Raw genomic sequence first — 26811 nt, 5'->3', positions numbered from 1 at the left:
TGGTGCAAACATTGATGCTCCTTTGTAGGAGAGGCTGCTTTGAATTGGCCCAGGAGGGAGAGGAGACATAGATTTGACAAAGATGAGAGGAAATGGTTTTCAGGCAGAGGGAACCTCATAGCAAAGGCAGGGAAGTAAGAGAGTGTCGAGAGTATTTAAAGAATAAACCAAGCCCTAGCCGGTTTGGCTCAGTGGATAGAGCATCAGCCTGGGGACTGAAGGGTCCTGGGTTCGATTCTGGTCGGGGGCACATGCCCGGGTTGTGGGCCCGATGCCCAGTGGGAGGGGGCGTGCAGGAGACAGGCGGTCAATGATTCTCTCTCATCATTGATGTTGTTTTTATCATACTCTCTCCCTTCCTCTCTGAAATCAATAAAATATTTGTTTTTTAAAAAGAAGAAACCAAGAAAGGGATTTATTTATAAAATTAGTCACGGGAGAGTAAAGTACAGCATAGAGAATAAAATCAATAATATTGTAATAACTATGGTGCCAGGTGGGTATTAGACTTACTGGGGTGATCACTTTGTAAGATATATAAATATCTAGTCACTGTTTTGTACCTGAAACTGATATATTATATGCCAACTATAATTAAAAAATAAAGTTTGTAAAAGAATCAAACAATTTGGCTGAAACAAAATGTTTGAGTAGAGAAGGCTTGTATTAACTAAGGGGTTTAAGGCCAAATCATAGATGGCATTAAATATTAAACTAAGAATTTTGAACTTTATCCTGCAGTTAATGGGGGTGGTGGTGAATGATAAGATTCACTATCACTTTGTTCGTACATCATTATGTTATGGTTTCACTAAATCTAGACAATGAATTCCTCAAGGACACGGAGCACAGCGTTTTCACCTGTGTCACCTCAGTGCCTTGCATTGTGTCTGATGCATAGTAGACATCTCATATATAATTCTTTTCTACTTAAAGAAGAAATTACCAGTCTTATAAATGTGAGTCTGGACTTTAGAAAACAGGAGGAAGCTTAGATTGCCAGTGAAGAGGGTAGAAAGGGAGAACATGGCTGAGGATGTACATGTGGTGTAGGTACTGGAGAAGCCACGGGTTCTGCAGAGGTGAGTCAGAAAGGGAGGAAGTCAGAGAAGGTCTGACTACAGGTGTAAGTGAATGATGAGAACATAGCCAGGCTGGCAAGTGTGAGATTGTAGTAGGATGAGTACCCATTCCTGTCATAATTTGTGATAAGGGCTCTATTAAAGACATTAGTTTTGGCCTGAATCTTACTGCAATCTATATTTTATAAAGGTTTAAAAGTGGGAGACAATAACTTGAACACAGTTACTTAGAACCTTTGTAGAACACTAAATTTTTCTACATTTTTATTTGATTACATGCTAAGTCTTATTTGAGTTCTGAATGCTTCCACTATGATCCAGATTTATGAAATATTAATGTATCTTTAATATTACTGGTTGTTGAGGAATTTATCTTCTTTTCTATTACAGGTGGAATTCTTAATAGATTTTCCAAAGATATAGCGATTTTGGATGATCTTCTGCCTCTTACCATATTTGACTTCATCCAGGTTTGTCTTTGTAAAATAAGTATGATTGTCTTTGCATTTGTCATGCTTTTAAAAATAATTAGAAAAAGAAGTAAATGAGTTTTTGTGTATTTTTCATTTGCTTGAGAGTTGAAGTCCTTTCTATTGTATGAATTTTGTCAATATCAAAAGTCTTCAAAGTAAGCATAATTTTAGTAGATTCAGTGACAACTTAGAACTCTTTACCTGACCCAAACCCAAAGCAATTCCACATTAAGATGTAATAATCATCTACTTGGGAGTGATTTGAGAGTTATAATAAACCACCTTCCCCCAAATTACTGTCCATGAAGTATGACATCTTTGACATCGGCATCACTATTTGATGGCAGTCACCTACCTCCAGAGGGCCCATGTTAAAATGAAAACCAATTCTTTGGTGGGCTACAGTTTCAACCATGAGTGCCTTGGCACAGATTAGGTAGCCATCCACCTCATAGTAAGGACCATAATGCAGGGACAGATTTATAAATAAATGCTCAAGAAGGTGAGAGGGGAAAGAAAAATGCAGGACTAGTGATACAGATCTGAAGAGGCCTCCAGTGCAGCCTGGCTTTGAGCATGTGTCTCTGGGGTGTGGTGATGGACTGATGGTGAGAATAAAGAAGAAGGGGATGGAGATAGGGGTAAGCTATGGGATACTGCATTAGGATTCCATAATGATAGGACTTAATGTGTGTTGTGAATTAATAACCTTGGCTGTTGGACCGGGTTTAAAAACAGCTCCTACCTGACTTCAGTCGAGTCCCAGAGAGCAAATGCCACAGTCTCCATGATCTCCTTGGTGAGACAGTTGGAACAAGATGCATCCTATCTTGCCATGAGTCATTCTCTCCTCCCACCCACTTTCACGCTCCCCTACCCCTCAATAATGATACGTTATTTGAGAGAACCCATACAACAAAATATGGGCTACCACATTTGTGTATATACACAACCAACATTGGCAAGTGCAGAAAAACCAGATTGCCAGTTTGCCTCATCTAAAATGATGGGCAGATCAAATGCATTAACTGTTCTAAGTGAACTTTAACTTTTTGGATTTCCTTCAGTTGCACTGTTGAGGGATATAACTCAACAGTGGCTGCTAGAATTCTTTAACTGGTGCTTTGAGTTTGTGCATTTGAAGGAGTGTTTCCTCTGTCTTTCTTTAATGATGGACATTGTTCATTGTTTCAGGAGTGTAAATGACTGGTCCCAAATGTAATATTGTGAAATCAGGTACAAACTGGAACATGGATATTTTGACATGATTGCAAAGGATTCATGATAGTTTTTTTTTCCTACTTTTGTAGTCTACTGAGTATTTTCTGAATCAATATAAGGCTCACTTCATAAGTCCTTCTGGGAGATTAATTTTTAAATATTCATTTTATAAATTAACAATTTTTGACACAGGGATGACTCTCAAATGCTTTCTCTTTGGCAATTTGAATAGTTTCTGCTTAATTTCTGTTGTTGGGAGTCTTTAGTTCTTGTTTCACAAGGGTTTGGGCAGGGCTCTTTTAATTTCCCTGTTTTATTTCTAGAAAGGTCTACAATAAGGAAGCATAATATATGACAATCAAATATAGTAAAAATCTGATTAATTTCAATTTTATTTAAAAAAATTATCGCTGGGGCTCTTTAAATTGTGAGCTCCTCAAATACTTTTATTGATTTTAGACAGAAAGGGAGAGGGAAAGAGAGATAGAAACATCAATGATGAGTGACAATCATTGATCAGCTGCCTCTTGCACGCCCCCTACTGGGATCGAGCCTGCAATCCAGGCATGTGCCCTTGACCCGAGTTGAACCAGGGACCCTTCAGTCCACAAGGTGATGCTCTATCCACTGAACCAAACCTGCTAGAGCTCCTGGGTTATATTTAATTATGTTCTGATTAATTTAATTCCAGACACATTTCAGGAACAAATTTTTGTACAAAGAAAGCATACCTATAAATTTCCTTTAAAAATTAATTTCTCTTTACTCTATTTTCTAACATTTGATAATGTTCTGGCAATCTTGCTTTCTGGATTGGAATATCATATAACAAAAATGAAGATCCAGATTCTAGTCTGAAGATACGACTATTTATTTTACCTTAACAAGATACTTAATCTCTAAGGGTCTGAGCTTTCTAACCTGTAAAAGGAGGAAGGTAAACCTTTACTACTAAAGTTATCTGCTTCAGATTGGTACAATGGAAGTGGACCATAGATGGCAATTTGGAGCCAAACAGAGAGAAACTGTATTCTAGCTCCTACTTATCTCTGTTTGGGTGAATGATTTTTTTTTTTTTTTTTTAATGAAACAGAAGGCTACACATTTTAAACTACCAAAATCTTCTCTTCTCAGCCTCAAAACCTTTAGGTCTTTTTTTATTTCTTCTCTCTTTTATACAACTAGAGGCCTCATGCATGAATTCATGCACCCGTGGGGTCCCTCTGCCTGGCCTGCGGGATCGGGCTGAAACCAGCTCTCCGACATCCACTGAGGGGTCCCATATTGCGAGAGGGCACAGGCCAGGCAGAGGGACCCCACTGGTACACAATTGGGGCCAGGGAGTGACGCGCAAGGTTGGCCAGCCAGGGAGGGACTGAGAGAGGGCTCCAGGGTGTGTCTGGTCCGTCTCGTTCAGTCCTGATTGGGCCGGACCCCAGCAGCAAGCTAACCTACTGGTTGTAGTGTCTGTCCCCTGGTGATCAGTGCATGTCATAACGACTGGTTGACTGCCCCCTGGTGGTCAGTGCACATCATAGCAACTGGTTGACTGGTCGACTCTCTGCCCCCTGGTGGTCAGTGCACATCACAGCGAGCATTTGAGTGGCCTTAGCATATCATTAGCATATTATGCTTTGATTGGTTGAATGGCTGACTGGTCTACTGGATACTTAGCATATTAGGCTTTTATTATATAAGACTAGAGGCCTGGTGCATGAAATTCATGCAAGGGGGGGCAGGTCCCCTCAGCCCAGCCTGAACCTTCTCCAATTCAGGACCCCTTGGGGGATGTCTGACTGCCAGTTTAGGCCTGATCTCGGGGATTGGACCTAAACCGGCAGTCAGACACTCCTCTCACAATCCAGGATCGCTGGCTCCTAACTGCCCCCCCCCTGCCAGCCTGATCACCCCTATCTGCCCCCCTGCCAGCCTGGTCACCCCACACAGCCTGCTGTTCAGTCATTTGTTCATCCCTCACTGCCCGCCCCCCCCCCCCCCCCCCGCCAGCCTGCTTGCCCCACGCAGCCTGCTGTTCAGTCATTTGGTCGTCCCTCACTAACCCCCCTGCCAGCCTTGTCACCCCAAGCAGCCTGCTGTTAAGTGGTTTGGTCATTCCTCATTAACCCCCCTGCCAGCCTGGTCGGCTCATGCAGCCTGCTGTTCAGTTGTTTGGTTGTCCCTCACTCACCCCCCTGCCGGCCTGGTTGCCCCATGCAGCCTGCTGTTCGGTCATCGGTCCGGTTGTTTCAGTCGTGACGGCCCCTGGCTTTTTATATATTAGGATTACACACTGAGTCCTGCTACTTTGATCTCTACTGTGTCTTTCACATTTTTTCCCCTACTCATTCTATTAATTCCATTAAATCCTTACTAAAAATTCTCAAGGACCATCATTTATGAATTCCAAATCTGGTGTTTATGCATGGTTTTAAATTAATATTTATTCATTTATTTACCTATTAATTAATTAATTACTGATTTCAAAGTGACCCTTTATCCTTATCAGATCCAGTTCCAGGTGATGCTGTGTGACTGTCGGTGTCAGGGATGCTTTGGGTAGTTAAAAATGTGCTGCCTACTTCCTAAGAGCATGAATGAATGGTGCCTTGCAGGTTTTATAGTCTGTTGAATTTTTCATCTGACAAAGTGTAGGATTTGGGTAAGAATGAATGGGATTTAGAAGTCTGTGCTCAAATTTTTATCTTGTCCTGAAGTCCCTCTGTTTACCTATTTTGTGTTCCTCTCACTAATAAACCCAGTCCAAAAAGACTTGTTTCTTACCCATTGTGAATTAAAATAGGACAAAATTTAAGGATTCATTGTGTAATCCGAATATCAATTATATTAAATCAGTGCCTTCAATTTTGCACATAATGCTAAATTATTAAATTCTAACTTCAGTGCCTAAGGGTGGACTCTTATGGAGCAAATATAACTATTTTCCTCAATACTTAGGCTTATTTTTCATTTATTTCTCAGTTTGGGCTCTATTCTGGATTATTTTAATTGCTGGAAATCTATCTTGTGAATGTTTCATCACTTCCAGTTGTACCTACCTTCTCCATTCTTCTCTAACCCAGTGTGATATCTTGGTTAGTTGACTACCCAGATATGTGGGAAATATGTCAGAAATCAAATGGACACAGTGCATTTATAGTTGTCAACGGCAAACAAAAGACCCTGATTCTGATGGAGTAGCTGAATGTTTCCATGCTACAAATGTATCAGCATTTGTCCTTCAGACGCACTGCTCTTTAATATGATTGCCCATTTAAATTGTCATATTCCCTAGTTAATCATCCTTACATCAGAATTTTTCTCTTTTCTTCCCAAAACATCCTATTTCTGGGGAAAGAATCCTTCATTATAAAACTATGGTTTCCCATTGATAAAATCTTGTCATGTAGTAATAGGGCATCAGGGGCTTTCTCACTGTGCTGGTGGCACTTGTTGGGGCAGAATGGAACAGGAAGACTTTCCTGAGATTATTGAGCCATCATATGTACCTCGTTCAGTGTCTGGCAGTAAAGATTTTTCTGGATATTTGTTGAATGAGTGGAGGGCTATTATTGCAGAATTTGATGCCTCTAGATGTGCAGGTATTTTCCCTAGAAAAGTATCATGGAGACATGAGTATAAGTTTTAGATGAAAATAACCTACTCAAAGAAGATTTATGCAGATTTTAGCTACACCCACATCCTGCTCACATCTACCAAAATTTTCTGTATTCCACTTCATTATCTGGGTAATGCACATGTCAGCCATGGAAATTGGTGGAGAACTGGCTCATTGATTATCATATGAATATTATCATAGGTTTATTTTATAGCCCTTGTTATAACAGTTTATACTTTATTCAAAAGCATTATTGTGGAATAAATGTTAGCAGACTTGTGTGTGTTTTTTTAAATGTGTGGATTTGTCATGTGGAAATACAGAATTTAAGCCTTTAATTGATCCTGAAGAACACCAATGTGGTTAGGTTATTTCTGAGACTGCCAACAGGGCTCCAGATTTTTGGTGAATAATGTGAAGCTGTAGCTTTAGTGGATGGACTTTACCGAAACACAAAGTTATTTTGATAACATATGAGATAGAAAAAATTATCCAATTTCAAATTAAATTAGCCATACCCCCAAAATCTTTTTTTGGGGGGCAGGGGGCCTCTAGGTCATCTCCAATTGTTTGAAGGAACAGAAACAAGATTTTGGATAAAGGGAGTAACATTTAGTTATTAAGTATAATTGTTTTCTCAATCTTAAACATGAGAAAACTAGGTTCAGAAAAGTTAAGTAGCTTGCTTAAATGACAATACATTTCAACCAGATCTTTCTGACTCAAAAGGTTGCAAGATGAATGCCCATTTTTTACAAATTGTCTAAGTAAAATAAATACTAAAATTTCACATTCATATGGAAATTATCTTATAATTAAAGTTTATTTTAAAAGTGGGTCAGTCTAGGAAAAAAAAAGTCACCCTTTCCAATGTATTGTGTATGGGAAGTTAGCACATTAAGAGATCCAAGATCACCATGCTTTCTAAACTTCAAAATGTTATTATGCGGAACCTAAACAATTTTTGAATATTCAAAGAAACCTTATGAGAAAGTACTTTGAGATGACAGCTGTCCTAGTAGGAAAATGCCTGTCTTTTATTGAGAATGGAACAGAGTGTGAAGAGCTATTTAGAAATATACTGCTGACATACATACCTTGTCCACTTTGCAACATGAAAATATTTACACACCAATGTGCTTTCTTTGATCCTGCAGCTGGTATTAATTGTGATTGGAGCTGTAGCAGTGGTCTCAGTTTTAGAGCCCTACATTCTCTTAGCAACAGTGCCAGTGATCGCTGCTTTTATTTTATTGAGAGCCTACTTTCTCCACACCTCCCAGCAACTCAAGCAACTGGAATCTGAAGGTATGACACTGAATGTGCAACACTCACCTCAGAAAATGTCCACAAGAGCTACTCATAATTCTCTATTATTAATCTACGTTTCAAAAATTTTTTTCCTGCTTGTAAACTTTTGCATTATATAACAATGACTTTTAAAAATTATATGGATAGAGCCCTGGCTGGGTGGCTCAGTTGGTTGGAGCATTGTCCTGTATACCAAAAGCTTATGAGTTCGATTCCCGGTCAGGGTACATACCAAAGTTGCAGGTTTGATCCCAGTCTGGGCATGTACAGGAGGCAGCCAATCAATGTTTCTCTCTCACATCGATGTTGTTGTTTTCTCTTTCTCTCTCTCTCAAATAAAAAAAAAATAAACAAAACAATATATCCATGGGTAAGGATTAAAAGTATCCTAATATATAAAAATCCTGGGTCCGTCACATCCACAATGACTGGAGGCTTGACCTAACGCCCAGGCTGTGCACCAGCAGGCTCTGGTGGGTTGGGACTTGTGGCAGCAGAGACAGGAATGGGGGAGGCAGGGCCGGCACTCACACTCACTCACAACCGCACACGCACACAGACACACATAGTGCCCACCAGCTCACAGCCTTTTCTCCCTTTCTTTCCCTCCCTCCCAGCTCGCTCTCGGATCCTCTCTTAGAATGAGGAAACAAAATAGACTGGGCCTGGAGAGGCCTGGATGGAAGGGAGGGTGGGCAGAGGGTGGAGCGGCCCCCACTGGCCCTACCCCTGCCCAGCTGGGAAAGAGGAAGAGGGAGACAGGGAGGCCTGGAGGACTGCTGAGAAAAACAAAGAGAGGCAAAGACTGGGCAAGATCAGGCCAGCAGGGGAGGGCAGTTGGGGGAGAGATCAGGCCAGCAGGGGAGGGCAGTTAGGGGTGATCAGGCAGGCAGAGGCAGTTGGGGGCAAAATCAGGCTGGCAGGGGAGAGCAGTTGGGGGAGAGATTAGGCAGGCAGGCAGAGGCAGTTAGGGGCAATCAGGCAGGCAGGCAGAGGGGTTAGGGGCAATCAGGCAGGCAGGCAGATGCAGTTAGGGGTGATCAGGCAGGTAGGCAGGTGAGCGGTTAGGAGCCAGCGGTCCCAGATTGTGAAAGGGATGTCCAACAGTGATCGGGCCTAATCCAGCAGTTGGACATCCCCCAAGGGGTCCACAATTGGAGAGGGTGCAGGCTGGGCTGAGGGACCCCCCTCCCCCCCGTGCATGAATTTCGTGCACCGGGCCAATAGTATGAATATAAAATGAAACAGTAAATTACAAAGTACACATAGATTGATTTTGTTAATTAAGAGTATGTGAATTCATTTTGGTTTTTTAATTACTTTTTAAAAATATATTTTTATTGATTTCAGAGGGGGAGAAGGAGAGAGAGAGAGATAGAAATATCAATGATGAGAGAGAATCATTAATTGGCTGCCTCCTGTTTGTCCCTTACTAGGGATGAAGCCAGAAACACAGGCATGTGTTCTGACCAGGAATTAAACCATGATCTCCTGGTTCAAAGGCCAATGCTCAACCACTTAGCCACAGCGGCCAGGCTCATTTTGGTTTTAAAACAACTGTATAGAGTCTTACTAGGGTTATATAGGATATTCATTCATAATTTACTTATATAAGTTAAATTTAAAAATGATAGTGCTACTATTACTAAAAGTTTGTCAGAGTTTCTAAACAATATTGCACAAAATTCTTCCTTCTGGATTCTTTTAAGACACCCTTCTTTTCTCTCTTCAGGTCTGCTTTTTTGTGCCCCAAATATTGCTTGAGCTGTTTGGGAAGCACATTTTCGGTAACAGCCTTGGTGCAGGTGCATTTTCAGGGGCTAAATTTCAAGTGCATTTCTGCATTGAAGGTTATTTGTTAAGTTAAATCTTTTAAACATCCTTAAGGCTTTGAATAAATTGTTTTAAAAGAAAACCATTTTCACTCAATGGTGATTAATTTAGGATTAGCCAGAAAAACTGGCCAGAAGTAGCCAAGAAACATGAATAAATAATGGCAGTGATTTTATATTAAGTTCCCATCCATGGTAGCCAACTGCAAAAGGAGGGTAACATTGAAAATTTATAAATTTCATCTATTCCACGTTGGCACCAGAATAGAAACCATTCTAACTAATGACATTTGCTGTCGTTTAAGCTAATCTTTGTCAGGTACATGGTAGTAAGAATTTGCATTGTGCATTTACATGATTTGCATTGTTTTCTATGGGAATATTTCACAGGCAGGAGTCCAATTTTCACTCACCTGGTTACGAGCTTGAAAGGACTATGGACACTTCGTGCCTTTGGACGTCAGCCTTACTTTGAAATACTGTTCCACAAAGCTCTGAATTTACATACTGCCAACTGGTTCTTGTACCTGTCAACCCTGCGCTGGTTCCAAATGAGAATAGAAATGATTTTTGTCATCTTCTTCATTGCTGTTACCTTCATTTCCATTTTAACAACAGGTAATATGAAGTTGTTTAGTAGTTAGCTAAACATTTAATTTAACATGTTGTCCACCAACAAAATGCTACGTTTTTTAGCTTAAAAGTTTTAGCTATCTTTAAACCAATTTGGGGGCATTTGTTAATCAAAACATTTATTAGCTTATTGTTGAACAAATTATTTCCTTGAATTTCTATTGTTTTGTTGTTGAACAATGATGTCTTTGAATTAGAACTGTCTATAGTATTATCCCAACTTTGTGGTCTAACAGACTGAGACAAAGAGCAAGTCAGATAACAAATCTGTGATTGTAAAAAACAACACATCTCTGGACTCTCATATTGGTAAAGGATCCTAAATAATAAAAGGGTAGTATGCAAATTGTCCCTTTGACCTTAGAGTTAGACCAGGGGGCGGGACCAGCCAGTGGCAGGCCCTGGGGGGGGGGGGGGCGGGAGGGGGCCTGGAGGTAGTACCTGGCTGGCAGCCAGCAGCCGCTAGGGACCCTACCAATGCACGAATTTTGTCTACTAGGCCTCTAATTAAAAAAATAGTAGAGCTCTCCAATAAAGAGCTCTCTGAATACGAGAATAGAATCATCAGCATTTACACACACTCACATACAAAAGCCTCATCCCTGGTAAGTTTTGTTCTTTTAACCACCAGTCGGTAAAATTTATCCTAATGAGAATTTTGCATGACAAAAACTGCCACAGATGTGAAATGCTAGGTAAAAGTGCCATTTTTTTTTTTTTCAAATACAAATGTGCTGAATTTTAAGATCTTGGGTAAAAAAACCACAAAATATTTCATAATAAGAAAAGTAAAAATCTATTTAGATAAGTGAGTTCTTCTAATTTAAGAAGTTGAACACGGAGCTATATAAAGTATTGAAATATGTATGTGACAGTGGACAAAGACTCAGAGCAAAGGTCAAAGGATTGTTTGGTTGTAAGAGCAGAATAATGCTCAAATCAAAATGGGTCACCTGTTGGAGAGTTACAAGAGTGCCCTGTGGAGCCCTAAGGCAGGAGGCATGTAATAGTAGTATCTATCCAATAGATTTGTTGTATTCAATGTGATAATTTGTGCATAACACTTAGTACAGCGCCTGGCCTATAATAAATACCCATAAATTTTACATTGCTTATTATTGTTACTGCTATTAAATTTTATCTTACTCTCATCTTAATCTTCAGAATGGCTAATATGTTGAAATTCTGAACACATCTGACCTATTTAGAATAAATGGTTTAGTACAGTGGTCGGCAAACTCATTAGTCAACAGAGCCAAATATCAACAGTACAACGATTGAAATTTCTTTTGAGAGCCAAATTTTTTAAACTTCTTCTAATGCCACTTCTTCAAAATAGACTCGCCCAGGCCGTGGTATTTTGTGGAAGAGCCACACTCAAGGGGCCAAAGAGCCGCATGTGGCTCGCGAGCCGCAGTTTGCTGACCACGGGTTTAGTACTAAGAGGACATAACTGCTGTCTTTGGTTTGTCTTCTATTAGAGGAATTATGGAAGCAAAAATTTCAATTAATAATGATAGGATGAATTACTAGTATTTCTTCTGTTTTTTTTAGAACACTATAACAGGTTTATCATGCATAATAGACACAAAGACTTACTTGTAATTGTGATTTGATAACATGAAGTTATAATAATTTAAGAACATTTGTATTGGAACATTTTTATGGTCATAAATACTGAATATTTATGAATTTTAATTAGTGGTCCTCTCCAGCCCTGAAAATCTATTTACTCTATAAACACTTAAGTTTTGTTCTTCCTGGGTGAACTAGTTGTTTTTTATAAGATAAATGGCAGTCTTCTCTTTCCAAATGGCAGCACTGCGGAACTCCCTGTGAGACTGTAAGCCCACTTTCTTCCCAACAGCATCTGAATTCGTCGTAGAGGATCTCATTGAGACACAGGGCTTTTCCCCCCATTGTCCATTGCAGTCTTTGAAGGTATTGTTACTCACAGAGTAACAGTAGAAAAGATAAACATGGTATGTGCCCAGCACCTACGGCCTCTTCAATATCTGAAGCATTGAAAAAAGGGCAACTCTTTCCTAATCTTCAATCTTTCTTTGATTTAAAACACTGATTGAATACTTACTATATGCAGGGCATTATTACTAGTGATAGATGGTAAACTTATATGAAAGTTGGTTAAAACTGGCACAAAATTGAAATGTAACTTTAAATGATGTATGGAGAGGTATAAATAAAGGAGTTCACGAGGAATAACATAACGTTTGTTTCTATCTTTGTTCCCCCTTAGGTGACGGACAAGCAACAGTAGGTATAATTCTAACATTAGCCATGAATATCATGAGTACACTGCAGTGGGCTGTAAACTCCAGCATAGATGTGGATAGTTTGGTAAGTAATTCTTATTTTTAAAATATTGTTTTTATGAAAAAATTCAGACAAACCAACAATTGTAGGTAATCACATAAGGGACAACTAGGTCCCCAACCCCCCACATTAAGGCATAAAACATTACAGATAAATTGAAGACCATTATGTGTCTCTTACTAAACCCATAGCTCTTCTTTCCTCCATATAGATAACCACAACCGAGATCTAGTGCCACAGTGAGCATTCTTACAGTCTCCTTGTCCAGGATCTTTCCAGGGTAGATACACGGGAGTGGTATCGCTGGGTCATAGAATTAAGCCACATTCAACTTTACTAGTTGATGCTAAATTGTTCTCAAGTCTGTTGTACCAATTTATGTTCCCATCATTAGAGTATAATGATTCTCATAGATCCATCCCTATGATATACAACTCTTGATATTTTCAGACTTTTTACTTTTTGGCAATCAGATGTGAAGTGATTACTAAGGAGATAGGGCAGCTTAATACACATTAATTGGCCATTTGAGTTTTTGCTTCTGTTCATTGCTTGTTCATATTGATTGCCTATTTTTCAAATAGACTGGGCTTTTTACTTCATTGATTTGTTGGAGCTTATGAGTTCTGGATCAGTTATCAGTTCTATACATTTCAAAGATGGTCCCCCAGTCAGTGCTTGGTCTTTTGGTGTCTTCTGATGAAAAGAAGCTTTTAAGTTAAATTTATTAGTCTTTCCCTTTATGTTTTGTGCATTTGGTATTGTGTTTAAGAAATTCTTACCTATCTTGGGTTTTCAAATTTATCGTCATTACCTTTTTTTTTTTACTATATTCTTTTCTTAGTATTAAAATTCCCAGTGTGTAGTCATAGCTCCTTTCTCATCTTTAAGTGTTTATCATTGCCTGCTCTCTTTTTACTTGATCCGTATTACCACACAATTGTATCCTTGATTGGTGTATGCAAAGATCATATTTTAGTTTTGTTGTTTCTCTTGTCTTATTTCCCTAGAATGCAGAGCCTGCAGTAGGTTTATGAGCTACACAGTGTTAGGGTCACGAATCCCGTGCCTGCTAGAATGAGAGATAAATGAAGCAAGGCAGATTTCCCATTTTTGTTTATAAAAACACAAATACATAATTTTCAATCAGACAGTGTAGTTTGTCTGGATAGCTTAATCATCAACTTTTCTTAGTCTATCTGGAGTACTCTATTTAAAACCAGTCATCCATTACTGCATTGGTGGAGGGTCTAGAAACCCATGTTGAGAATTACTTTTATTGCAGTCCAAGTTCCTTTTCCCATTCTTGAGGCAGTTCACTTGTTCTCAAACCACACACATTCATTCAGCTGTGACATTTGTATAATCAATTCCTGCCAGAACAAATATCATTATAAAAAATCTCTAAGGGAAAAAAACCCAAACTTTCTAATGTCCTTTTTTTGCCTATGTATCTTAATGTTTTATTTAACCAAAGAATTTTAATAATTCATTAAAATGTAATTTAACCGTAACATGATTTATAGTACGGTTTATCTCTTTTCCTTTAACATTATTTTTTTGAGTTTGGCCAGCTCTTTTTAGCTACTCATTCATCTCCTCACTTAGATTTCATGCTTTTAGGGTTGGGTCTTATAAATGTACTTTAAAATGTTTCTGTTAAAAAATAGCAGAAGAGTAAATAAATATTGTGCTTGAATTTATTTAATTCTTTGTTCCAACTTGCTACAACTTTGACTTTATAATTAAAAATTTCATTATGTCACCTCTTTTTCTAAAATGTCTCTTCAACCTAAATATCCACAATTCCTTTCTCTTTGCCATATCAATTGTCTTGGTTTAATGTATCAACCTCTACACACTGATGCCAAAACCTTTGTTGTTGCAGTTCTATTCTGTATGTCCAATCTCCATTAAGGTATCCTTAAGGTATTTTTACTTCTCTAGTTTTTCACATGGCATCCTGGGCTTTGTGACCTATGTTTTGACATTGTGTCTTTCATCTCCTAATTTAAAAAGAAATTTGCAAAGAACAATTAGGTTCTAATACAGACTATAAAAAGTATCAATATTTGGCCCCTGCCAGAGTTTCTCAGTGGTTAGAGCATTGGCCCTGTGCACTGAAGGGTCTCAGGTTCCATCCCCAGCTTTAGGGCCATGCTGTGGGCAACCAATCGATGTGTCTCTCTCACATCTATGTTTCTCTCTCTGTCTCTGTCTCTTTCCCCTCCCTCCCTCCCTTCCACTTTTTCTCTAAAGATCAATTGAAACAATATCCTTAGGTGATAATTAACAACCAAAAAAGTGTCAATATTTGCATTTTATCTCATTTTTTAAAAAGTCATGTTCTTTAGTTTGATTATCAAAGTGATTGTGTTAGTTTTCATTTCCTTGTCAAATCACACAGTGGTCTTTCCGGAGCCTCAGTGGGCATTTATTTAGGTATTAATTCCCATCATACTGCTTTCACCCATGCAATTGCTAAAGTTGTACAGTAATTTTTTTTTAAATTTTCACCTGGCATATGTTCACAATACAAGGGGAGATACCTATGTCCTCAAGTTTCACATTTGAATGATCTTAACAATAAAGGTCTTTGTGACCTCTGAAGTAAAAAACTCAGTATGTTCTCATTTTTATCTTACTGATTTGTTAACTGAATTCAGATCTCAGTTTAAAATGCAGTAAACACAGTGTTTTGTTTGATGCATGCTTTTAGTTTTCTGCTGGGCTACTGAGAAAAAAAAACTCTTTAGATTTTTAAAGAATATTTTATTTCCCAATTTGACATGAACACAGAGTCAAATGTCAACAGAACTATGAAGTTATTAAAAATGGCAATAAGAATTTTCTTTTATAGCTCATCCATTGCTTTTACCCCGGGGCTTAGCTTTCAACCAGTAATGGTAATTGGATGATAATACTTCCTCATCACTAGTTCTAGCCACTTTGTATTTATGATGGACTATATATCTCAAATATCAGCACTCAAAACTGGCCAACAACCTTTTTATTACTCTTTCCTAATTAATTACTTGTTTTTCTTGTCATTGAATTTATTGGGGTAATATTGGTTAATAAATTATATAGGTTTCAGGTATATAATTGTATAATCTGTATATTGTTTTGTGTGTTCACCACCCCAAGTCCAATCTCCTTCCATCACCATTTATCCCCCCTATACCTTCTTCTACTTCCCCCCATACCCCTTTCATTCTGGTAATTGCCATACTGTTGTCTGTTTGTATGAGGGTTTTCTTTTTCTTAATCCCTTCTACCTTTTTCACCCAGCTCTGCTATCCCCCTCACCTCTGACAGCTGTCAGTCTGTTCTCTATCTATTAGTATTTTTCTATTTTGTTAGTTTAGTTTGTTCATTAGATTCCATATATAAGTAAAAGCATATGGCACTTGTCTTTTTCTGACTGGCTCATTTCACTTAGCATAATGTTCTCCAGGTTCATCCATGCTGTTGCAAAGTATAAGATTTCTTTCTTTTTCCAACCAAGTAGCATTCCATTGTATTCACTCATGTACTGATGGACACATGGGCTGCTTCCAAATCCTGGCTATTGTAAGTAATACTGCAATGAACATAGGGGTGTATATATTCTTTTGAATTAGTGTTTCAAGTTTCTTCTAATATATTCCTGGAAGTGGAATCACTGGGTCATAAGGCAGTTCCATTTTTAATTAAAAAAAAATACACACACACACACACACCACACACACACACACACACACACACACACACACACACACACGAGGCCCGATGCATGAAGATTCGTTCAAGAATGGGTCTTCCTTCCCCTTGCTGCCGGCACTGCCTTCACTTGGGCCCAGAGCCGCCTTTCCGCCTTCCCACGCTGCCCAGAGGCCAGGGGTGGCTGGGGCAGTGTGGAACGCCTGCATCCTGCCCCACTCCCGGCTGCTCGGTGCCCATGTATGCAAATTAACCAGCCACCTTTGTTGGGTTAATTTGCATACTCACTCCTGATTGGCTGGTGGGCATCACGAAGGTATGGTCAATTTGCATCTTACTCTTTTATTAGTGTAGATGTATGTATATTTATTGATTTCAGGGAGGAAGGGAGAGAGGTAGAGAAATAAAAGCATTAATGATGAGAGAGAATCATTGATTGGCTACCTCCTGCATGTCCCCTACTGGGGGGATCGAGCCTGCAACCCAGGCATGTGCCCTTGGCCAGAATCAAACCTGGGACCCTTTAGTCTGCAGGCTGATGCTTTATCCACTGAGACAAACCAGTTAGGGCTCCATTTTTAATTTTTTGAGGTAACTGTATATTCCTTTCCACAGTGGCTGCACCAATCTGTATTTCCCCTGAAGAGGGTACCCTTTTGTCTGCATCCTTACCAACACTTGTTTGTTGATTTATTGATGGTAGCCATTTTAACAGATGTGAGGTGATAACTCATTGTGGTTTTAATTTCTTTAATGATTAGTGACATTGAGCATCTTTTCATTTGTCTATTGGCCATTTGTATGTCTTCTTTGGAGAAGTGTCTATTCAGGTCCTTTGCCAATTTTTTAATTGGATTGTTTCTTTATTTTGGAGTTGAATTGTATGTTCTTTATAAATTTTGGATATTAACCCCTTATCAGATGTACCATTGGGGAATATATTCTCCCATTCAGTAGTTTCTCTTTTTATTCTGTTGGTTTTCTCTGCTGTGCAAAAACTTTTTAGTTTGATGTAGTCCCATTTATTTATTGATTATTTTGTTTCCCTTGCCTGAGGAGATACAACAGGAAATAATATTGCTAAGAGAGGTGCCTAGGATTTTACTGACTATGTTTTCTTCAAGGATTATTATGGTTTCATGTCTAACATTTAAGTCTGTAATCCATTTTGAGTTTATTCCTGTGTATAGTGTCATTTGGTGGTCTAGTTTCTTCTTTTTTTTTTTTTTTTTTTTTTTGGCATGTATCTGTTCAGTTTTCCCAGCACCATTGATTAAATAGACTATCTTTAGTCCATTGTGTGTTTTCGCCTCCTTGTCAAATATTAATTGACCATGAAGCCATGGATTCATTTCTGGGCTCAACATTCTGTTCCATTGATCTATATCTCTGGTTTTATGCCAGTATCATGCTGGTTTTATTACCATGGTTTTTGTAGCATAGTTTGATTACAGCTAGTGTGATTCCTTTTATTTTGTTTTTCTTTCTCAAGATTGCTGTGGCTATTTGGGGTCTTTTGTGGTTTCATATATATTTTTAGAATATTTGTTCTAGTTCTGTGAAATACAACATTGATAAATTGATATTAATTGCATTGAATATATACATTGCTTTGGGTCGTATGGACATTTTAGTTATGTTAATTCTTCCTATCCATGAACCTGGTATATTCTTCCACTTATTTGTATTTTCTTCAATTTCTTTCTTCAGTGTATTTGACTCTCTCCCCAGAGCCACATACCCCAGATTTTTCTCATGGGACTCTAGTTGGCTTAGCCCTCTCTCTGCCAGAGTCCAGGGTAAGCGACTGTGAATGGAATTCTGTGTTTTGGCCCTTTAAGAATGCACCTGTGTCCCTAGAAGACTCCTGTCTCTCCCTGCAGATAGAACCCCCACTGATTTTCACAGCCAGATGTTATGTGGGTGCCTCTTCCTGGCTCTGATGCTCTGAGCTAGGGAATCCAGCTTGTGGTTCAGACCCCAGGCTTTTTAGGGGAACCCCTGCAGCTGAGATATCCCTCCAGGCTGTTACCACCACTTGTGGGAGTGGGGCCAGCCCTTTTTGCATCTCTGCCCTTCCTACTAGTCTTAGTCTTCTTCTATAAAACCTTGGTTATAAGACTTGTCTTCAGGCTAGTCTTCAGTTGGTTATTCAGGATGATTGTTCTATAATTTAGCTGTAATTTCACTTTGGTCCTCGGAGGAGGTTAGTGTAACATTCTACCTATTCCACCACCATCTTGGATCTCCCTAATTAATTCTTTATTTTATTCCCTAAGATAGTTCTTTCCTACCTCTTTGCCTCTTCTCAGGTGCTTTAATAATTCTACTTTCTTCACTCTCAGCCAATGACTTTGCTACATACTTTATAGAAAGAAAGAAACAACATGCAACCAGAAAGAAGCACCTCCTTTCTCTTCGCCAGTTGCACTACCCTGCTGAACCTCTCTTCACGTGTTCCACCTTCACTCTGTGTCTTTGCTCTTATAGAAAGGCCGATAATGTACAATTAACCTTGCTTGTTTGGATCTTTCTCTCTAGCTTACAACTACCTTCCCTGGACCTCCAGCTTACACCCCATTTCATTGACCTATTTACAGCCAAACTTCTTGAAAAGAGTTCCTGTCTCCATTTCCTTTTCCCCATTCTTTCTACAACCTATTTCATTTCATTTCTATCACCCCTGTGACTCATGATCAATATCTTGCCAGAGCCAATGCTCTTGTCTCCCTCAACTTCTCAGCAGTATTTATGCCATGGAAAAATCCTTCTCATGATACTTTCCTCTCTTATTTTCATGATACTACTTTCACCTTGTGTTCCTGCTACCTCTCTGATTCTACCTTTCTCCTCTTTGCTGGCCCCTGTTGTTGTTTTTTGTTTTGTGTTTTGTGTGTGTGTGTTTTTTTTTTTTGTGTGTGTGTGTGTGTGTTTTCAGATCTCTTAAATCTCAGCTATATTCTAGCCCTCTTCTATCTACACTCTCTCTAGCTGTTGTTATCTAACTCCATAATTCAAAACACATCTCTTAAAGGATCACACATTCATATCTGTAGTTTAGACTACTTCCCTGCTCTCTAAACATACATCCAAGTACCAATTTGATACCTCCAAGTGTTCATAAAACACAGTGATAGGTATCTCCCAGTAGACTTGACATTTCAGGCCATAAGTTCTTATCCAACAGCTCTTCAAAATACACATATAATATCTAGAGATGATTGAAAAAGAACAAGTGTCTATTCTATATACTAATTTGTCTAGGTTTATTTAGCAGGTTGGAAAAAACTATGTGGACCTTGGCACCTTATGAACAATATACAGCAGGTTCTCAAATAACATTGTTTCATTCAATGTCATTTTGTTATAGCGTTAATGAGATGCTGTAGGAACCTTAATTCTTATTTATATCAATTAGTTAATAGTAAAATTGGTTTCATTATACATCCTTTTGCTTAAAGTCACTATTGACAATGTTAAGTGAGGACTTACTATAGTATAATAGATTGTGAATCAGCCTAGAAATTAAAGAATATTGTAATTTATCAGAGTCTAATTTAATAATTTCCACTATAAACTCCCATGTTAGGGGATTTCCAATTATTCAATTGATAACATTGTTTTAAAAACTGTTATGTCAATTCATTCTTCATTTTAGAATTGTGTATATGTCTATTCATATCAATTACATATCTCATACCCTTCTGTAGATGGGATGAAAAGAGAAATATTAATTTGTTTTAACTCCATACATCAAATATTATATAGATTGTAGTTATTATTGCTAATGCTATTATATTAAATTTGTTGCATTCTTAAGTAACAAAGTCAAGTACTGATTTATTCCCTATGGATTCACAAGATGCCATTTTTAGTGTCATAAAGCTCTCTTTCTCCTATTCTTAGCTAGATAAGCATTATGTATCTTAAATAGGCAATGCACACCTAGATTTCTGCCTCCATGAATGAATGAATGAAAAATGAATGAATGAATGGATGAATGAATGAATAAATAAGAGCTAAAGGGTACAAAGGTGATGTATCAAGCCATCTGATGACTGACAACTTGCCTACAATCATAGTCTTTGTTTGAATGAGGCAGTTGACAGTTTATGTCTTTTTAGGGCTCTCTGTTAATATGTTAATAGCATAAATACTACTATTTGTAATACTTTAAACAATAACATTAAATTAAAAAACAAAACAAAAACAAAAGATCTGAGCATGTGACTTTTATCCTGCTTTCTTAATTCTCTAACGACATCAGCAGATAAACCATCCTTGTTGTATTGTATGTACCTTATAACACAAGAGGAAGAAAACAATGAGCAGGGAAGATTGTGCATCTGTAGGGCTCACATTTAGATTCCAGTTAATGGGGCAACAGAAAGTTTTTGTAAGATTGATGCAATCTGAAAAGAGTTTTCTGTCAATAGAAACTTCTTCTGTTTCTCCTTTGTCCTTTTATTGCCCATGTTTATTTTGGGTTTAGTAAAGATCAAATGACTAAGAAACCTGCTGGGAAAAGAAAAGGGGAACCTGACTTCTTCAATGCTTCTGATGCCTAATTATCTTGTATTGAAAATAGTTTCTCTCCAGGCTGGGTGGCTCAGTTGGTTTGTTTTGTCCCATACACTGAACCTTTGTGAATTTGATCCCGGTCTGGGTGTGGGAGGCAACCAATTGATGTTTCTCTCTCATATTGATGACTCAGTCTCTGTGTGTGTCTCTCTCTCTCCCCCTCTCTTTTGCTCTCCCTCCCTCTCTCTCTAAAATCAATAGACCCATCCTCTGGTGAGGATTAAAAAGGAAAGAAAATAGTTTGTGCTGTAAGAATCTGAGAGGAGGGTTCATTTATCCTGTTTTTGTGCGTGTGCGTGTGTGTTTTGACTCCTTTAAATGGCCTCTTGATCATATCTTTGTTTTTCAGTTCTCATGAGCCATTGTGGTATATTTTCCTCTCATGACCTCTATCCCAAGATTTCTTTCCATCTAACCATTCTCGTTCCATCCTGCAGAGTGGTTTTCTACTCTGCATTTCATTCTGGCCTTACCACCTAAAAGGTGGTAAGAACTTAGACATGTCATTAACACCCTTGAGAGATTCACTTTTCTCGTTTGTAAGATGAAACAGTTTGGTTAGGAATTTTCTAAGATTCCTATCAGCTCTGATATTTTCTCTCCTCTGAACTCTTTTCATATGAAAGATTCCAACCGTTGATTGGCATGTCCCAGGCATTGATGCTCACAGGAAGTGCACATATCTGCCACTCTCCCTAAGTGCTGAATGATTCAGGTATTCACCTCTGCCATTGTCAGAGCTGATTAAAGAACTTGGAACCAGTTGATGTTCTCTGGTTCCTAGTTAGTCGGAGAGGCTTATGAGAACCCTAAGGGACTGCTGGAGTGCTGAAAAGTTTGAAAATTTGTTGAGCTTTGTGCCTATCATTTTAACTTCCTGTGTTTGGATTTTCTCGTTTATAGTAAGAAGGAAGGGATTAGATCAGAGGTTCTATACCTGGCAGCACATGAGGAATTATAAAATTTTAGATTACTCAAGGTCCCATAAGACCAATTAAATCAGTTCTATTGGTTGGGGGCAAGGTGTCTACATTTTTAAAAAGTGTTTCAGGTGATTCTAATGTATATCTGGACTTGTGAATCACTAGATTAGATGGCCTCTAAAATTCATTTTAGTTTTGATTTTCTGAGTCATGGCAAGGGATCAGCAAACGTATTCCTACTAAAGGGTCAGTTAATAACGATTTTCAGCTCTGCAGGCTATATGGTCTCTAGTCAACTTCCCAACTCTGCCTTTGTAGGGCAAAGCAAATGTAAACAAATGGGTATAGCTTGTTTGGCCATTGAGCCACAGTTTTGCTGACTTCTGATCTATGGCATAGAATTTGCTTTAGAATTGATGGACCATTAGCAAATCATTTTTATCCTAGATATTGACCAGTGGTAGGTAGGTAGGTAGGTAGGTAGGTAGGTAGGTAGGTAGGTAGTAAGATAGATATAAATTATCTACAAGAAATAAAGGATGATGTTTAATTGCTTAATGACAGAGTTTGGGGAAGCCACAATATTTCAAAATTAAGATGCTTAGAAAAGCCTGTTATTTATTGAAATAGTAAAAACCTGGACAAAATATTTTGATATGTCATTTTAAACTCCGCTTCTTGAGCTTTTCTTTGAAATATTTTTAGTGGATACCACAGACATCCAATTGCATTCACCAAGCACTTGCTGATGGCTTGTCATGTGCTTAAAAAACAAAACAAAACACAAGACAGAGTGTAAGTAATCTCCAATTTGAATAATAGATTCAATGAATGATGTCAGACAAAAGGGTAAATCTGAGTCTTCCTTTGCCTGTTGGCACACTTAGTACCATGATTACTAAAGCTCTTAATTAGTGAAAATAAGCATCAGCATATTTTTGATACCTCCATGTTTACTTAGAACAAGTATTTTGTCGTTAGTTGTAATGGGTTTTCTTTCTCATGTCAAAAACAATCTCTGTAACTTCTTGCAGTCAGAGAAAGTGACACTCACTTGCCCTGTGTTTTGCCACAGGTTAGACTATATAAATCATTTGTGAGATAGCAAGTGGTAATCATTTACTAAGGGTTAGTTTATAGTATACTATAAGTAACTCACTTATGCTGTTAATGTTAATAATTTATAGCAATATGGTACTGACTTTTTACTCTAGGAGCACAAGTGATAGACACAGAAAACTAGACTAGAGTCTCAAGAATGTATTTTGAGCAGAGCCTTTTTTCATGATAAGCATTATCTCTTAAGTCTGTGTGCATGGCCTAAAGATTATGCCAATGACTCTAATAGGGCGTTGGGTTTCAGGTGTGTTACGAGTGCTGAAAAGCAGGTTACTTTGGACCTACCCATAGAAGCTATGATTTAAAATATTTTAATACCTACTTTCTCAGGTACTTCACATTCTAAAAATTTCTCTTGTCAAATGTGTGATGTTTTTCACATCATGTAAGTTTTCCAGATGCTTCTCTTCACATTTACTTCTGGGCAACCTTCCTATAATAACCAATTATGAAATCTCTTTGCAATATTGCCAGCCAGATATGAGGATTATAAAATACATTTTCTATTGTCATGGCTTTTGGATGCCTGGGTTTCTAAACAACCAAAGGATAAAAGGAACTAGAATATTTTTTGTGAGGGAGAGAAATGTGGCTTCATGACTTATTCTAGAAAAGGTCTTTAAACCTTTTCTCCCCTCTTTGTCAACAAAAAGTGAAAAGGAAAATGAGGAATTATTTTCTTTTTCCACTTTGACATGTTCCTTATAAAGCAAGTTTGAGGTGAGGCTAAGGAGCTATCTTTTTGTTAAAACTATCACACTCCCCATAGACTGTTCTCCTGTGCTTAGATTAGTATCTTTAAATGTTACTATAAAGGTAATGAGACTCAGTTTTAAAGATTGACCTAGGATACTTTTTGGAGCATAGTAAATCTGAATAATGGAACCAAAAATTTTAAGCAGATGATTCTCAAGCAAAAATCCCACATTGTTGCGGCTAAACTCCAATTTTATAAAAATCTGTACAGATTATGTCAAGTTTTCCTTTTCATAAGAAGAAAAGATTCAATGCTCGAGGCTCATTTTTACTTTATCATTTACTTTTCATAATCTGAATGCTCCCACCTAAACTGGGGATGGCTGCAATGCGACTGCTGTCAGCAGGCCAGACAGAGCTGCCCCTCATTCCTCCTCTGGCAACGCTTTTCTACGCACAGGAAGCAGCATCTTAAGGTTGGGGTTTGCCAGTTGGCAGTCACTCTTGATAATTGCCAAATCTGAATTCCCATCTAACTCCATCTGGACAGTGGCACAGCCATTTTTACATGTCACCTGAAAATGTTGAGTAGACATTATAAATTAGAAAAAGGATTAAGTTAGGTTTAAAAGCTCAGTGGAAACAAATAGATGAGACTAAAAATAGTTTGGTGTGTTGCAACTTCCTTCTAATCCAAATAGCAAAGTATATTTTCAGGCTGAGAAGCTCAGAGGTACAATTGCAACCTGGATTACCTACTTAACTACTCACCACACTGCCATTCTCCCTACAGACTGCTTTCTGCTTGTGAGGTGGAACAACGGATTCATTTATCACTAATAAAATTTTTTAAGCTATGCATTAAATGGGGAAAATACAAGGAATGCTTTGAATAATGTTATTGTCATAGGCACAGTAGGTTTAACATGAAGCCCCCTGAAACATGAGCTACAGGTCCTCTCACTTCAAAAGTTATATATGCATAACTTTGATTCTGTTAAAAAGAAGAGCCCCTCAAATTAATTAATTTTCAAGTTTCACAAAAACTAATTAATTACTAACTACTACCTTGTACTTCAAGTGGAATGTGCACAGTGGAGAGCCATTGAAGTGCAAGGCATTTGTTAGTAATTAATAGTATTATCTGGCCACATTATCTATTCAGTAGTGGCATTTCAGTGGTTGCCAAGATGACTGTAATGCAGGTGTCCGCCTTTGTCACCTTGTCTTCCCGTGAGAACATGTGCTAACCCATGAATGAATGTCTGCTCTTATGCTGTGGATGAGTGCCCATTGTTAAGAGGAACTTGTTCTTTTTCAGGTCAGGGTAACCAGGTCATGTTGTGGGCAACTATCAGTCTGTCCTGGGGTCACTTTCAGCACCCAGACTGTATGAAAGATGAGAATTTGAAATTTTCATTTTCTAAATTTGATAGGGATGTCCTACTGGCCACATTAGGCATTAATAGTTTTGGATCCACCCTCAAGGTGAGCCTCACTAATGGAGAATGTAATTTTGTGTGCACAAACACAGATCCCCCCATACACACACACAAAAATTACATACTGAATTCAGTACTGCCAAAATAGTAGTTTTAGATATTATTTTCTAATAACACTGCACATAATTTTTAGTAGTTCAGATAGCAAGCCTTAAATGCTTTATTGATTGTTTGGAAGTATTAAAATGAAGGATTTTTGTTATATAGTGTTTTTCTTGGACATTCTAAAGCACTTAACAAAGATAAGTTTGGAATTCTTCATAGCACTGGTATGTAGAAATGGCAACGGTTTCAACTATATTTTATAAAATTAAGCTAGATTTCTGCATTTCCCTCAATTTCTCATTTCAAGAGAGTGATGTTATTCTTATGCAGGATAAATAAGATATTTGAAATGTATTTGAGTTATTTTTCCTGCAGTTCCATTTCAGTAGTAGTTATAATTTATCTTCCAGACTTTAAATAGACTAGCAGCATTCTGTGAAAACTAATGAGAGTGAAATGCAAGAGTATATTTTAGTTCAAAGTTAATAAGAAATAACTGAATCAGGATTTAACAGCCCCTGAAAGTCACCCATAATTTGTAATTTTAAAATATTACATGTGGGAGCAATATGATTACTAGTATATGCTTTTGACATCTCCTCGAGTTATTTATGATGGATGTGGGCTTTGGATACATTTCACTTCCATTAACGGTGGGTTTGGCTTAAAAGGATTCTCTTCTTGAATCTTAAACAATTGTTGACGGTAATTCCAAAATGAAAGAAACTGAAGCACAGATTTTCTAGATAAAAGAAAGAACTTCATGAACAGCAGGCTTGATCAATGGCATGTGGAAACAGGCAGTACCATTAGATGTGCTAAACTAGACCTTTTCATGTTCCATTGAGGATTAGTATCTAAATTCCCCAGCTTCATCTACCAGTCATCCCATATTAAAGATAATTTTTCCCAGATAATTTTGACAATGAAAAATAGAAGTACTAGAAGCAAATACTACAAATGTATTTCTTCCCGCCTATTATTTGGCAAAAAATATCATTTCTAATAAGCTAAGCCTTAACTATAAATAAAATAATACATTAACATTGTAAAGGAGAAGGATAAATTCTTGACTGAGTAAAGCCAGAATCAACAATTAGTTTTAAGGCAAGAAAAGCAATAAATTTCTGCTAGTAAGACCTGGGAAGGGCTGAGTCACATTATTTTATATACCATTGTTATATTCCATATTGTTATTTTCATTTCAGATGTGATCTGTATTTTAAAAATTATATTTCTGCCCTAGCTGGTTTGACTCAGTGGATAGAGCATTGGACTGCGGACTGGAAGGTCCCGGGTTCAATTCCGGTCAAAGGCACATGCTTAGGTTGCAGGCTTGATCCCCAGTAGGGGGCATGCAGGAGGCAGCCAATCATTGATACTCTCTCATCATTGATGTTTCTATCTCTCCCTCTGCCTTCCTCTCTGAAATCAATAAAAAATATTTTTAAAAATTATATTCTAAATTCCCATAAATCTTAACTACTCATAGTTGAACTTTTATTTCTATGTACATTAAATATATACATTATTAACTGTTATATGAATAAGTTTATAAAGCAGACACATATTTCATTTCAAACACAACCATTACCACAGGCACATTTTGCTCAGCAATGGAAATTAATCTTTAAAATTATTAAAATATAATTATTTAGCTACAGATGTATTCCAATGACTTAAATTTTTTGAAGCCTTTTGTGAGTTCCAGCTGACATATAAAATTGTGGAGAGTTATTAA

General features: G+C 37.8%; 1 protein-coding gene across 1 annotated transcript in view; it reads left to right on the top strand.

Moving 5' to 3' along the window:
* Positions 1–26811, top strand: part of CFTR (CF transmembrane conductance regulator) — a 183019-nt gene that overhangs the window by 116552 nt on the left and 39656 nt on the right. The window contains exons 18-21 of the mRNA XM_079785504.1: positions 1473–1552; positions 7550–7700; positions 9926–10153; positions 12426–12526. Coding sequence (XP_079641630.1) covers positions 1473–1552; positions 7550–7700; positions 9926–10153; positions 12426–12526 — 560 coding nt within the window. The remainder of the gene's footprint in view (positions 1–1472; positions 1553–7549; positions 7701–9925; positions 10154–12425; positions 12527–26811) is intronic.

This window comes from Cnephaeus nilssonii (genome assembly GCF_951640355.1).
Source record: "Cnephaeus nilssonii genome assembly, chromosome: 12".
In the NCBI taxonomy this organism is placed as follows: domain Eukaryota; kingdom Metazoa; phylum Chordata; class Mammalia; order Chiroptera; family Vespertilionidae; genus Cnephaeus; species Cnephaeus nilssonii.
This window is presented reverse-complemented; position numbering and strand designations above follow the sequence as displayed.